Consider the following 14,126-nt stretch of genomic DNA (forward strand, 5'->3'; position numbering starts at 1 on the left):
ACTGTGTCATAGTTTCATTCATTCCCGTAGAACTTGCGTGTGCCATTTCCACTAATTTTTCATTGAACATTTGTTCCTTTTCAACAAATTCCTTGTTGTTTTTCCAGCTGTGTTTTTAATTTCATCTCTTGTTTAGAAAGTTCAATCCGCAATTTATCCTGCATTTCAGTTCCCTTTTGTTTAACTTCTTCAAGCTTTGTTTCAAGTGCCTTTATCTTTTTTCCATATTCCTCATGAAGTGAATCAATTTGCTGCGCAGTTACTTTTTGTTCTTCTGTTTGTTTTTGAGTAAAGGCTTCTACCTGCTGTTTCTGAATATTTTGTGCATCATTAAGTGCCTTTTGCTTTTCTTCTGAACTTGTCTGTAACTGTCCAATGTCTGATTCCAGCTGAGCTATTTGGGTTTCATATTGTTCTGTCAGGAAAGCTACTTTATTTAGCAGCTCACTGTTTTTCTCTTCCAATTCCTGGGTCTGGGACTTATAGTTATCTAAACTGGCAGTAAGCTCATTGTGTCTGGTCTGATCTGACAACCGCTTCTTTTCTTTCTCAGTTTCTAGGTCCCTTAGCAAGTTCCGCAATTCTGTTAATTGCGTTTCATACAGTTGACGTTGATCATCTAGTTTCCAATTAAACTTTTCCTCAGCATTTCCTTGGTCTTGCTGATAGGTTTGCTTCATGCATTCAAGTTCTGCAGAAATTTCTGTGGCTTCTTTTTTAACCGTTTCGAGTTCATTTACCAGACTCTCTCTTTCTACTTGAAGGTCTCCTACAATTTTGTCCTTGCCCTCAAGAAGATGACGGAGGTTGTTTACCTCATCTGTCAATGTTTTCTCAACTCCACTAAAGGATTGTTCAATGCCTTTTCTATCAGCCTCAATTTTTTCTTCATAATGTAGTTTCTTCTGTGCTAGCTCCTTCTCATGGTCTGCTTCAATTGCAGTTAACTTATTTTCCAGCTCATTCCGTATTCTGAGCATTTCAGTCATCTCAGTTGACAGTGCTTCCAACTCAGTTTGTTTCACATCAAGTTTCTCTAGTGTTTTTTGGTTCATTTCCTCAATGTGTGCATGGAATTGAGTTTCTTTCCCTTTCAATTGTACTTCCAGATTTTTAGATTTTTCTTCAAGTTGTTCCACTTGAGCCTTGTGCTGATGGTTAATTATCTGTATTTTTTCAGTGTATAATTGCTCTTCTTCTTGACGCAAGTTTTCCAGTGCCTCCTGGTGGGTTTTAATTAAGGCTGCAATTTCTATTTCATGCTTGACTCTCTCGGCTTCCAACTCTTCTGCATGAGCTTCACCATCTTGTGATTTCTTTAAAAGCAAACTTTCCAATTCCAAAACTCTCTGTAAAAACGATAACTACATTTTAATAATGGCAACCACATACAATACTTGAATTTCAAGTGACGTGCGTGTGGATGTGTATTAACTAATTAACCAGAAATGACATTTGTCAATGTAAAAGAAAACTAAATAAAGTTAGTTTTCAAAGTTGCTCTTAATCAACAACTTCAATATACTCAGAAATGCTAAATGAATTAAATTTCAAACACATTTTACACACTTTATCCTTTCTGATCTTATAATACAAAGAGAACAATTGTGCCAGAGAACAATAATGGCCTGGATTTGTTGGGAGAAGTGAAGGAATGGTTTCCTCCAATCAGCTTTTGTCCAGGTACCCAGGGTTTGACAGTGGGCTTGCAGCAAAAATTCTACTTCCCAATGTCTGGTTCAAGCTGGTGTTCTCTTATAGAGGATCTCTGGTCTCTGTGAGAAAAGTGCTTAGCAGAGAAACTGGTCAGCCAATAAAAATGCAGAAACCTCAAAATGAGTAAAACAAGAAGAAATTTTAAAAATTAAGCCAAATAAAGATTGGGACACAAATTGGACAGAAGGAAACACTGAAAACAAACTATTCAAGTTACATTGAATGTTCTTTTAAAATCTAGATCATAACTCAGACATGTAAAGTTAATTTTTTTAGGGTAAAAATAATTGTTCAACATTAATCATGATTTATTACACAGCTTTAAAACTCAGAAGCAAGATTCAGCTCAGCAGCTCCCAATCTATGCCTGCTAATCCTAACTTTCTTTAGGCCCTAGAGAGAAACAGAATGGCAGTTGCAAGTTCATCTCCACCAAGTCAAAGCCCTGCAGCAGCAGTGAGGCCCAAATATTATTTGGTCCTGCCCATTCTCTGCTTGTGTCTTGGTCTCATCTCTCTCACTGGGTGATGGGCTCTGGCTTGTTTCCAAGTCAGTGCACCTCTAGTCCCAGTCATGGATCTGGCAGAGATGCCTCTGCTCGGAAGCAAAAGCCAGACACAAGCTATCACCCTACTGCTGTGAAAACAACTTGAATCTCAATTTGTGCTTCTAGTGCTTCCTGGTCAAGATCCATAAGCTTGACTCACAGATGCAGTAATACATTGATGAATACATAAAACACCAACTCCTGCTTAAAAAAGAAAACACTTTCATGTGTATATGACGTATTATAATTTGATCTATAATACATGAGTTTAAAACATTATGTATAGAATGTTCCTATTGTTGCACAGCATTTTTATATTTAATATTTAAGAGAACTTTAGAAGGATTGTGGAATAGAATTATTTATTTCAAGTTTTGTGGAAATACCTAGAGTGGCTTTTTTAGTGTATGTCACTGAATGGTAATTGTAGATAATTTTTAAATGAGGATTTTGAGAAATCATATCACTGACACCAAGTGTTTTGTCTGCTGTAGACCTGTTATTCTTATCTAAGTAACTAAATGTAGAGTGCTTTTGAATCTGGAATTAACTGAAGGACAATAAACCTAAGGAAGGGCTGCCCAGCTGATCCAAGTCCAGGGTGAAACCTATTTGTACTGGTGACAGAGTGCAGAAATTTTTTAACAGTGCATTTTCTGAGTAAGCCGTCTGTCAATGCATGATCAGTGACTTGCCACATATCAGAAAATCAGATAGACAGACTTTTGTGTGTCTGTCAATGCATGATCAGTGGTTTGTCCAGATGTCAGAACTTCACATCGACAGATTTTGGAACATAGTGTGCTTCATCCTTTGGCTGAAAAAATTAACTTGAATGGTCAGGAAGTAGCTATTTTAAACATAACATCTGCATAGAGAATTCTCTTTTTTCCTGAAAAGTGAACATGGGTGTGCATGCATATATAATTGCGTGCTTTGGATTATGAGAATAAACATTTTTACTTTCATACTTCTGTATATGTTAACCAGTTATCGCATTTTCATGGAATAAATTTTGCTTTAACAATGATCCACTAATTGTGCATTTGAAGAACCCTGTTTGGTAGATCTTATTACCTAAAGCATAATGTCAATAAGGTTTCTAATTAACCACCTTGGAAACTGAGAAAAGTATTTTTATTGCACAGTGTGACTCAAGGACTGGGGAGACTGAAACTACAATGCTTCAGTTTTGATTGCAACATAATAGTGCCTTATTCATTTTTATTTCTGTTGGTATCTGGAGTTGCATTAATTTTCAAGTGTTAAATGGGGGAATACTGTCAAGTTCTTCATGAAGTATTGGCATAAGTGCGCCATGTGAACATATGAATTAGGATTAGGCCACTCTACCCATCAAGCCTGCTCTTCCATTGAATAGGAACATGGCTGATCTGATTAGTCATATTCTAATCTACCACCAATAAATTATTACACATTGCTCATCAGGAATCTATTTACCTCTGAATTAAAACATTCAAAGACTCTGCTTCCACCACGTTACATAGAAAGGAGTTCGAAAGAAATGCAACTGTTCCCTCATCAATCTTAAATGGAAAATCCTTTTTTTTTTACAAAAAGAGAAACCTTTAAACAGCTAACTTCCTTTAAAAGGAAACATCTTTAAAACATCCAGCTTATTTAGCCACTTACTCTTTTAAACTCCAGCAGACCTAGGTCTAATCCGTTCACCTCTCTTCACAAGACAAACCATCCATTCAAGCTTACACCTGAAACCTACTGTGAACTGCTTCCAATGCATTTACATCCTTTTTAAAATAAGGAGACCAATACTTTACACAGTATCCAAAATGTACCTTACCACTTTGTTGTGTAACTAAAGCATAACCTCCCTTAGAATCATAGAATCCCTACAGTGCAGAAGCAGGCCATTTAGCCCATCGAGTCGATTCTGACCCTCTGAAAAGTATCCCACCAAACGTGAAGCCCTGTATTTCCCATCCCAATCCACTTAGCCTGATCCCTGGACACTATGGGCAATTTAGCATAACCTATCTATCTTTGGATGTGGGAGGAAACCCTTGCAAACAGCATGCTAAATCCATATAGACAGCACCTGAGGGTAGAATTGAACCCTGGTCCCTGGCACTGGGAAGCAACCATGCTAATCACTGAGCCACTTCGCCACTCATTACTTGTGCATTCAATTCTTCTTGCAGAAAAAAAAGTGTTTTATTAGTTTTCTGAATGACATGTTTGACATACATGCAAATCTTCTGCAATTTATGCATTGGGACACCCAGATCTACCTGCAATTTTTCACTGTTTATGTAATATGTTTCTTTCCAATCTTACCTATCTAAATAGCCAATTTCACATTTTACCATATGAAATGCAGTTTGTCAGATCATTTCCCTTTCATATAATCTGGAAAAGTTCCTTTAAAGCCTTGTGTCTTCTTCACAACTTACCTTGTGTCATCAGCAAATTTAGCAAACAAAACTTTGATCTCCTCATTCAAGACATTTACATAAATTATAACAAGGTGAGGCCCCATATTAATCCCTTTAGCCTATGCTCACATTGTAACTGGAATTTCTGTCTAAATTCCATTGGCTAAGACTGCAAGCTGAGAAAGTGTATCAGTGAGAAGCAATTACAGATCTCCATATTTAACTGTGCACATGAGGAAACAGGTAAAATTGACTGCAACTTCTGATAATACTGATGACCAGATAATGAAGCAAAATGTGGATGAATATCCCCAACCTTGGTTGAATGCTCCATTGCTCTTGCATTAAAACCGTAGCTGCATTTTTAAGATCAAGGAAGGAGCATCCAAATCATACAAATTAAACACATATTAAAAAGGGTCAGTTGTGCCAACTGATTTAGCACAAGCTACAGCAAAATGAATTTGTCCTATCCTTAAGTTAGACTACTGTGAGAACATTGTGTGCAATTCTAGTCTCCTTCCTATCGGAAGGATGCTGTGAAACTTGAAAGGGTTCAGAAAAGATTTACAAGCATGTTGCCATTATTGGAGGATTTGACCTTGAACGAGAGGCTGAATAGACTGGGGCTGTTTTCCCTGGAGCATTGGAGGCTGAGGGGTGACCTTATAGAGGTTTACAAACTCATGAGGGGCATGGATAGGATAAATAGATAAAGTCTTTTCCCTGAGATGGGGGAGTCCAAAACTAGAGGGCATTGGTTTAGGGTGAGAGGGGAAAGATATAAAAAGGGACCTAAGGGGCAACTTTTTCATGCAGAGGACAATGTGTGTTTGGAATGAGCTGCTGGAGGACGTGGTGGATGCTGGTACAAATGCAACATTTAAAAGGCATCTGGATGGGCATATAAATAGGAAGGGTTTGAAAGGATATGGGCCAAGTGCTGGCAAATGGGACTAGATTAGGTTGGGATATCTGGTCGGTGTGGACAAGTTGGACCAAAGGGTCTGTTTCCCTGCTGTTATCTCTATGACTCTAAGTTACAATAAGACATTGATTTTGGATACTCAGTTCCATGGCAACCACAAACTGCAACCTGATTTTAACATAGCTAGAATATAAAACGCCAATCCAATAAAAACATTCATTTTTATTGATCATGTTTTGCCATAATTCTACTATATTACTTTTATCATGTACTGCGCATCTTAATGGGTGAAGTGATATGAGGAAGTGGTTAAAAAAATTTTAATCATGAGAGCACCCATCTTTCAGAATTTCAAAGTACAGAAGAACCTTGACTATCCGAATATTGTATTATCAGGCAACATCGCAAAGTCCTGATGCTTGGCTATACTATGTTATCTGGCATTCAATTATCCGGAATTCTATTAAACGAACGAAATACACCCTCCTGTGTCCTCTGGATAATCGAGGTTTCTCTGTATGTGAAATTGTAAAAGAACAGAACTGGAGATCTAAGATACTCCATAATATCTATTTAGTCATTTATACATTTTATCTGCCTTCTAAATGCAAATCAGATATGGCTTACATATAAATAAGCTGTGATTCAACTTAAAAAAAAAATTGGGTTTTAATTATTTGAGGCATAGACCAAAGTCAACATATTACTCAAGCTTTCCTTTGAGTTAAGTTGAAGATGAATCAATGCCTTGCTCACAATTAACAAACAAAGTAATGTTCTTGTATAGTGCAACACTTTGTTCAGGCGCTGGAGGATCTAAGTGGAGCAATGGAGTACGTCACCAGTATCCACTTCTTCACTGCCACAAGTCAAAAGAAAATACAACTTCTCTTCCATGATTTAGCAAGATCTCTTTTTATTGCACTGTGGCATGAATATCAGTACCTCGATTCCCTGCCATAAAACACTCAAGATTTCAGACAATCATCTTTGAAGCAATCTATTTTCTTTCATTAAGATCATTTACCAGCAGATTAAGAAGCCAAGAACAGCTCTGTTATACAATTGAAAGTTAGGTAATATTAGAACAATTTAAATCCTGACCACGTGCATCTGTCACTTGAAGTAATATATAAAAATATTGAAAGCAAGCACAACTCTCAACCAAAGCAGATGGAAAGACTGAGAATGACAAAGCAAAATCAATCAACATATGCTTTCAACTGCAGCATTTAACTCTAATGTGCAGTCTTTGCAAACAATAAATTGATGACTACAGAACTGTGGATGTGCACTGAATAGCAAAATAAGCAAAAATAAAAGAGGCCTCATAATCAGCTAAGAATATAAATTAATCAAAATAACCGACATACAAAGCACTAAAAATGCTGCTTCTTGATAAATAGGAAAAGAATAAACTGCTACAAACAATGCAGAAGAAACAATGAGATATGTCATTAAGGCATTTACAGGGACTGAGAAAAGCATGTGTAGCACAGCATGAGAACAAGAAGGCACAGGTGAGAAGTCTAAAGTAATTTTTATTAGAACCAGTTCACATGAAGAATACAAACATTTGGATTGCCCGCTGTGGAGGATAAAGATATGCCTTCAAAAGATAATGACAATAAATGTAGGTTCCAAACAGGTGAATTAAATGACAAAAACTCCTTGTACTTGCAAAGCATCTTGTATGTTAAGCTAAAATTGTGGAATTTTACACGATGAAGCAGCTGGTGAGCAAAGCAATCATTAGCAGTGAAGCATCTGGCGAGCCAGGGCAGGACTTCGCCCAGTGCAGGTGAAAGCTTGCCCAGCACTGGGGAGAGTGAGCCCACATGAGGAAAGCCCAGTATGGAGTGAGTGCAGGCTACTGGCTAAAGAAAAGACTTCGAACTTAATTTTTCTACTTTATAAGAATTGTCGTGATGAACTTCTTAAACTTGTTTCTTTCTTTTTCTAGTTTGTACCCAACATGGCACCTGAAATGGCGACATTGTAAACTTTTCACTGCACTCCTCTATTTGAGTACATGTGACAATAAAGACGGTAAACAGATCTCTGACAAGGCCCCAGCAATCCCCTCCCTTAGTATCCTAGGATAGCTCCCATCAGGCCTTAAGGGCTTACAGAACTTAATGTTTTTCAAGACACTCAGCACCACCTCATTACTAATATTAACTCCCATAATAATGCATTTTGGTAGAAGAACAACATAGAAGAAACATAACAATACATGCTCAATGGTATAAGTTTTAGTGGCATACAGAAAGAGACACACCTCTGGTTTCACGCAAATAATTCTCTGAAGGTGGTCAGGTAACCTGTTACAGTTGTTAAGGCAGCTTGTGGGATCCTCGGAATTATAAATAGAGGCATGGAATATGAAAGCAAGGAAGTGATGCTATACTTTCACAAATCATTGATCAGACTACATTTGAATACGGCATTCAGTAGTGGGCACTTTATTAAAGGAAGGATGTTAAAGGCCTGGCGACAGGGCAAAGGAGGTTTACTGGAAAGATATAGGAATGAGAGATTTTAAATACAATGAAAAATTATAGAAATTGAGCTTATTCTATTTTGAACAAAGAAGATTAAGAAGTGATCTTATTGTGGTGTTCAGAATTATAAACAATTTTGATAGGGTAAAGAAAGATATTTTGTTTTCACCAGTTGTTATGTTGCTAACTAGGGGTCACAATTTCAAGACTGTCAGCAAGAGAACTAGGAATGAGATGAGGAGAAACTTCTTTACTCATAGTTGCTAAGATCTGGAACGCTCTGCCGAGGTTGGGGGTGGATGCATATGACATTTCTAAAGATAGCTGGATATATCTTTGCAAGTGATTCATTTAGAGAGTTACGGAGATAGGGCTGGAGAATGGTGACTAGTTCAGTCACTCTTTCAGGCCTCTATTTTCTTCATCGACTTTTCTATTCTCATCTTAATCTCTTCTTCAGGTCCCAAGGCATACAGGAAAGTCGATAGAAAGTAGCATTGCGGGTTTTTCTCTTGACACAGGTTTGAGTTTTCTTATGGTGCATACATCTTTCGTTGTCCCAAACTTACTTCTCACTTCTGTATCACATCCACACCTTCTATCATTTGTCTTAATGAGATTAAATTAGCAACTCATTCCAGTATGACACCATCCTTAGTCAATATTTGCTCTTACTTCTTGTAATGTATTCCTTCTAATGATTTTTTTTTGTTATTTATCCTTAATCTATATTTAAAGTTGTAGGTTTTCCTTTATCGATATTTTGTCAGGTCTCTTTGGTTCTGCAAGTAGCACTTATGTCACCGTTTAACTGGCTTATTGCATCCTTGCCTCATAATTTTAACCTCAGGAGTGACTTTACTCTGAATATTTGTTCCATGTACAAATTGAATAATTTTTGCAACAGTACATAATCTCATCAAACTCCTCTCTACACTTGAAAGATTTCCAACTGTCCATCTTCTAGTCTAATGCTTGGTGTTTCATACTTTTAGTGACACATTTCAGCCACATGTCTATTAGCTTTTGGAAATAAACATGATCCAATGCTTTTTTTTTTGTAGTTGATTTCTTCAAGATACTTACCAGATCCACTAGAGGTCTAAAAACTTTAAACAGAAGGATGAGTATGTGTAGGATGATGGACTATATGTTGATGGACAATCAATGAAGAAGCTTTTTCTTTTGAGGATTCCGACCTCATGGTTGGGCATTCCCAATAGATTCAAGGACAGGTAATAAGTCCAGAATCAGAAGTTAATTTTCTTGTTGCAAGGGAGAAATTGACAAGTAAATGAACAAGCTTGTAGTGAACAGTCACAGTTCTGTGCACGTGAGGTCAACACTTGGAAGTATTTCACTCCTGCCATATATGGCTGTAGCTTGACTGATTTGAAAACAAATAATTATGAAATAAAGAAGAAAATCTGGGATAGATTTATTTGCCCAGTTTATGAGTGCTGAATTTGGTAACTCAATTAATGTTCTTCATTAACTTTTTTTTTATTCAATGTCCTTATGCACATTTGTTCACTTGACATGCCCTGCACTAATCTGTACAATCAAATGAAATCCTTTGCACCTTCAAATAATCCATCCTAAATTGTTAATTATATTGCTTCTTCTTTTAGAGGTGGGGATGAGAGAGAGAGAGAGAGAGAGAGAGAGAGAGAGAGACAGCTGCCAAAGAATTCAACCACATTGGAGGGCAGTTTGAAGGAATTGTCAACTTCAGTTCCATCAATATTTCTGTCCAAGTATCAAGGATCTTGTATAAGTGACAATTGAGAAAACTGCCTTTCCAAGTCTGGCTACAACCAGGCTTGTTGCACAATACTTGTGGAGTGCCTACATGCTCTATCTCATGATCTGATAATATAAATTCGTAATGAAGAGGTGAAGTCAATCCATCCTCAGATTGGTACACTCATCATTGGCCCAGCATGAGACTAGCAGACTAGTCCTTCAAGACTTAGCTAGCAGTGATAGCCTTGAGGCACACTTGGTAATGGACACTGAAATCTCCTACCATGCATAATGTCTGTGTACTTGGTACCCTTAGTGCTTTTCCAATTGCTGTTTAATTCAGAGTACTGAATCATCAGCTGAGGGAGAACAGGAGCATTAGTTAGTAGAAGAATTTCTCACATATGTGAACTCCATATATATAAATCTCTGCACCATAGTGACTTACCACTTGGAAATTTGCTTGAGATACAAGAAACTGTTTCTTTAAAGCTTCTTAAGGCAATAAACTATGGGCATTTCACTTACAAGATGATTTAGAAATGGACTGACAAATTGAGATACGTTCAATTATTTTTCTACAAATTACAGTTAATCCCTGACGCTTGGCTTACCGTTTTCAAGGTTTCCAATTCTGCTTGCAAATCCTGGATTTGATTAGTTGCTTGAGTCTGAACTGCCTGCTTTTGTAATTCCTGTTCTTCTAATGCCAACACAGTTTGCTGTTCTTTCTCCTGTTGCTCTGCTTGGTACTCAGCATGACACTTGTCCTGCCAAAAATGGATTACGCCATATGAACAACTATTTCCATATCAGCATTTAACTCGTCCCCATTAAAAACGGTGCTTGAAAGTTGTGGTCCTATACACATCTTTGATTTTTAAAGTTGTGTACTTAATTCAAATAATTAATATAAACAAAATGAACATGCCAACCAAGTACATCACACGTCAGTCAACATGCATAAGAGTTAACTTAAATTGAGCAAATGATATGCTGCTTACTAAAATAAACTGATCCCTGAAAATAATTAGTCGGGTGATTGAAAATTAATGCTGCTTAGTTGAAACAATGTCAGATTGCTGGCCCAATCTTTTCATAATTGCTTCTCCAGTACAAAACGGTCACATAGCAATATACTAGAAAGGGAGTGAGAAGAGCTTTAAGTGATCAAGAATCAGATCACTTACTCTTACTTGGTATTTAACACATGCTGCTGATTGATACCAGATAGCTCTGCTGGATCAATGATCATCCCCAGTAGAAGCCCTACCACTGCAATGACACGATTCAAGTTTGGCTAAAGTTGCCTCAATTAGCTTGAATCAATCAAACAGTAGTCAAATCATGTACATCATTTCAACAAGAATCATTTTAATATTTGTTCACAAACATTCTATGCAATACTTTTCAACTTGTGATATTGGACAGTTTCCAATTCTGATTTAGAAGCTCATAGGCTAGGCTAGGGCCTTGTAAATTCTTTGATTGGTTTTGGTTTTGGACAGAAAGACAAACTCAGTGCTTTACTCGTGATGTGCGTTTCTTAAATACAAGACCGCATCATTAAAATCAAGGAAAAACTAGCAACCAGAATGTTCTGAAAATGTGTTGCTGGAAAAGCGCAGCAGGTCAGGCAGCATCCAGAGAACAGGAGAATTGACGTTTTGGGCATAAACCCTTCTTCAGGAATGAGGAAAGTTTGTCCAGCAGGCTAAGATAAAAGGTAGGGAGGAGGGACTTGGGGGAGGGGCGACGGAAATGTGATAGGTGGAAAGAGGTCAAGGTGAGGGTGATAGGTCAGACTGGGGTAGGGGCGGAGAGGTCGGGAAGAAGATTGCAGGTTAGGAAGGCGGTGCTGAATTCGATGGATTAGAGCTTCTGTGCAGAGGAGATGGCCTGGGGGGTGCAGTGAGAGAGGGAATGTTCCAACCAGAATGTTCTACCAATGCAAGAAATACATTTTAATAGAGGGAACTATAACCCCTAAGAGCTAAAAAGGGTTTTTTTTTTGATTGGTATCTTATTATGTCTTGTTGAAACATGGTAAATAAGGTTGGCAAGCTGCTTGGCACTATTATAGTGATAATGGAGACTAGCCTTGAAAATAGCAAGATTGGGTAATAAATATTCTGAATACTAGGTATTCAAGAACGATTTGAAAGGAAAGTCATATTGATTGAGAATATTATAGTCTTGGAATGAGACAATATCTATACGGTCAAGCGAATCTATTTGGTCAAAGATAATAGAGTTACTTGTGAAATACTTGGTGTGTTCCACAGGCCATCAATTAACAAGAAAGATATAAAGTAAATTTGCCAGGAAATTAAAGTGTGAAAAGACTTCAAGAATATTGATTATACAACTTTCAAATTATTCTCTTAGAGACTAAGATAGTACAGGGCCATGATGGTAAGAGCTTCTGAAGTATCTGCAGGTTAATTTTGGTACGTTTTTGGTGCAACAAGGAGAGGAGACACTATTGGATTTGGTTTTTGAGAATAAGTAGGGTCAAGGCCGAGGGAGCAAATCAGTATAGGCAGTTCTTTGAGAAAACTGGCATGACACATAGACAGTAAAGAAAAAAGGTTTAGAATAAGAGGAGAAAGTGCTGCAAAAACATGCAATACTCAAAACAGGATAAAGTACCAGCAAAATAACAGGAGTGATCAAGGTCATATTTGGTCCTAGGGGTCACCATCATGATGTTCTGGGTGAGGTTAGGTGGGAAGACTACAAAAGGGAATACTACTGAAAAGTAGTCTTTGGGATGGCTCAGTGGTTAGCACAGGGACCCAGGTTCGATTCCCACTTTAGGCAACGGTCTGTGTGGAGTTTGCACATTCTCCGTGTCTGCGTGGGGTTCCTCTGGGTGCTTCAGATTCACCTCACAATCCAAAGATGTGCAAGTTAGGTGAATTGGCCATACTAGATTACCCATTGTGTTCAGGGATGTGTCGGTTAGGTGCATTAGAATGAGATAAATGTAGAATTGTAGGGGAATGGGTCTGGTGGGTTACTCTTCGGAAGGTTGGTGTGGACTTGTTGGGCCAAAGGGCCTGTTTCCACACTGTAGGGATTCTATGATTCCTTGTTTCACAGCATATATTAAACATGACATAGGAAATGATCCACCTATTCTAGCTTGCAGTAAAAAGCTGAGGTTACATGATACATACCAGAGCCTTTTTTAACTGTTCCTGAAACTCCTGCTGAGAAGCTTGCAACTGCTTCGTAAACTCCTTTTCTTTGCAGGTCAGTTCTTCCATATGACTTTTCTCCAGTTCTCCAACGCGATCTTCAGAGGACTTGTAAAGGAAGAGACACATTTATAACATTATATTTCCATGTTTTTTGTGGAAAGCTAAAGGACATTTGCTATTTGGATTGATGTTTTTTGTTTAAATAAATAAACTGCAATCAAGAAAACCTTTACAAATAGTTATTTTTGTCTTGGCCATATTATAATACACTTCAGTTACTTAAAATCCATAATCTTAGAACAATTTCTACAAATTTTTATTGTATATTAACATAGCATGATTCAGTTGAATGCTAATTCCCTCTCTTAAATGTCTGCACCTTCTCCTTCTCATGGCACAATCCCACACAAATGCAGTAAATGCATAATTTGCCCTATTACTTCCTTTTTCCTCACTCCAAACATTCTTGCCTAATGCAACAGTAATTATGTGCATTTCTTTCAATCTCATACGTTACACATGGTTCAAAATGTGGTCTGTGGCCACAGAAATCCTTGCCATTCAATTCTCCTTTATGATTGCTTCTAGTAATATTTTCTCCTTTCTGTTAAAGCTGAGATAGCTGTGGACTGGTTCTAGTTTCACTCTCCATCACATTCACCAATATTCAAATAGTGATTGGAGAGTAAGATGTACACAGGATTCCTGTTTTGGCTTTCTTCATTGCCTGGCAGTCACATATGTCTTCTCATCCTGAATGGTTTCAATTTTACTATTACTGAGTCTAGTTTTTAACTTCAGATAACTAACTGAAGCTAAATTCTACCAGCTGCTACACTGGGAATTTAAACATGAGTTCTCAGAACATTAGCCTGGCCTTTGGATTACTGGCCCAATAACACTAACATTGTGGTACTATCCCCTTGTTCCAATGTGACTGATGACATCCTCGGAGTTCTTCCTCAAATCGTACTCAAGATTGTAAATAAAAGGCTTGTTTGCCTGTGTTACAATTTCCAAACATCAGTTCCTTCGTTGAGCTTTTCCTCTCACTTTGCTTCACTA

At 37.6% G+C, this 14,126-nt stretch overlaps 1 protein-coding gene across 1 annotated transcript in view; it reads right to left on the reverse strand.

The window, feature by feature from the left end:
* Positions 1-14,126, reverse strand: part of LOC122549511 (golgin subfamily A member 4-like) — a 188,897-nt gene that overhangs the window by 66,225 nt on the left and 108,546 nt on the right. Inside the window, 4 exon segments of the mRNA XM_043689370.1 lie at positions 4-92; positions 94-1,349; positions 10,470-10,625; positions 13,038-13,166. Of these exon segments, the coding sequence (XP_043545305.1) occupies positions 4-92; positions 94-1,349; positions 10,470-10,625; positions 13,038-13,166 (1,630 nt within the window).

This window comes from Chiloscyllium plagiosum, chromosome 4 (genome assembly GCF_004010195.1).
Source record: "Chiloscyllium plagiosum isolate BGI_BamShark_2017 chromosome 4, ASM401019v2, whole genome shotgun sequence".
NCBI classification, from domain to species: Eukaryota; Metazoa; Chordata; class Chondrichthyes; order Orectolobiformes; family Hemiscylliidae; genus Chiloscyllium; species Chiloscyllium plagiosum.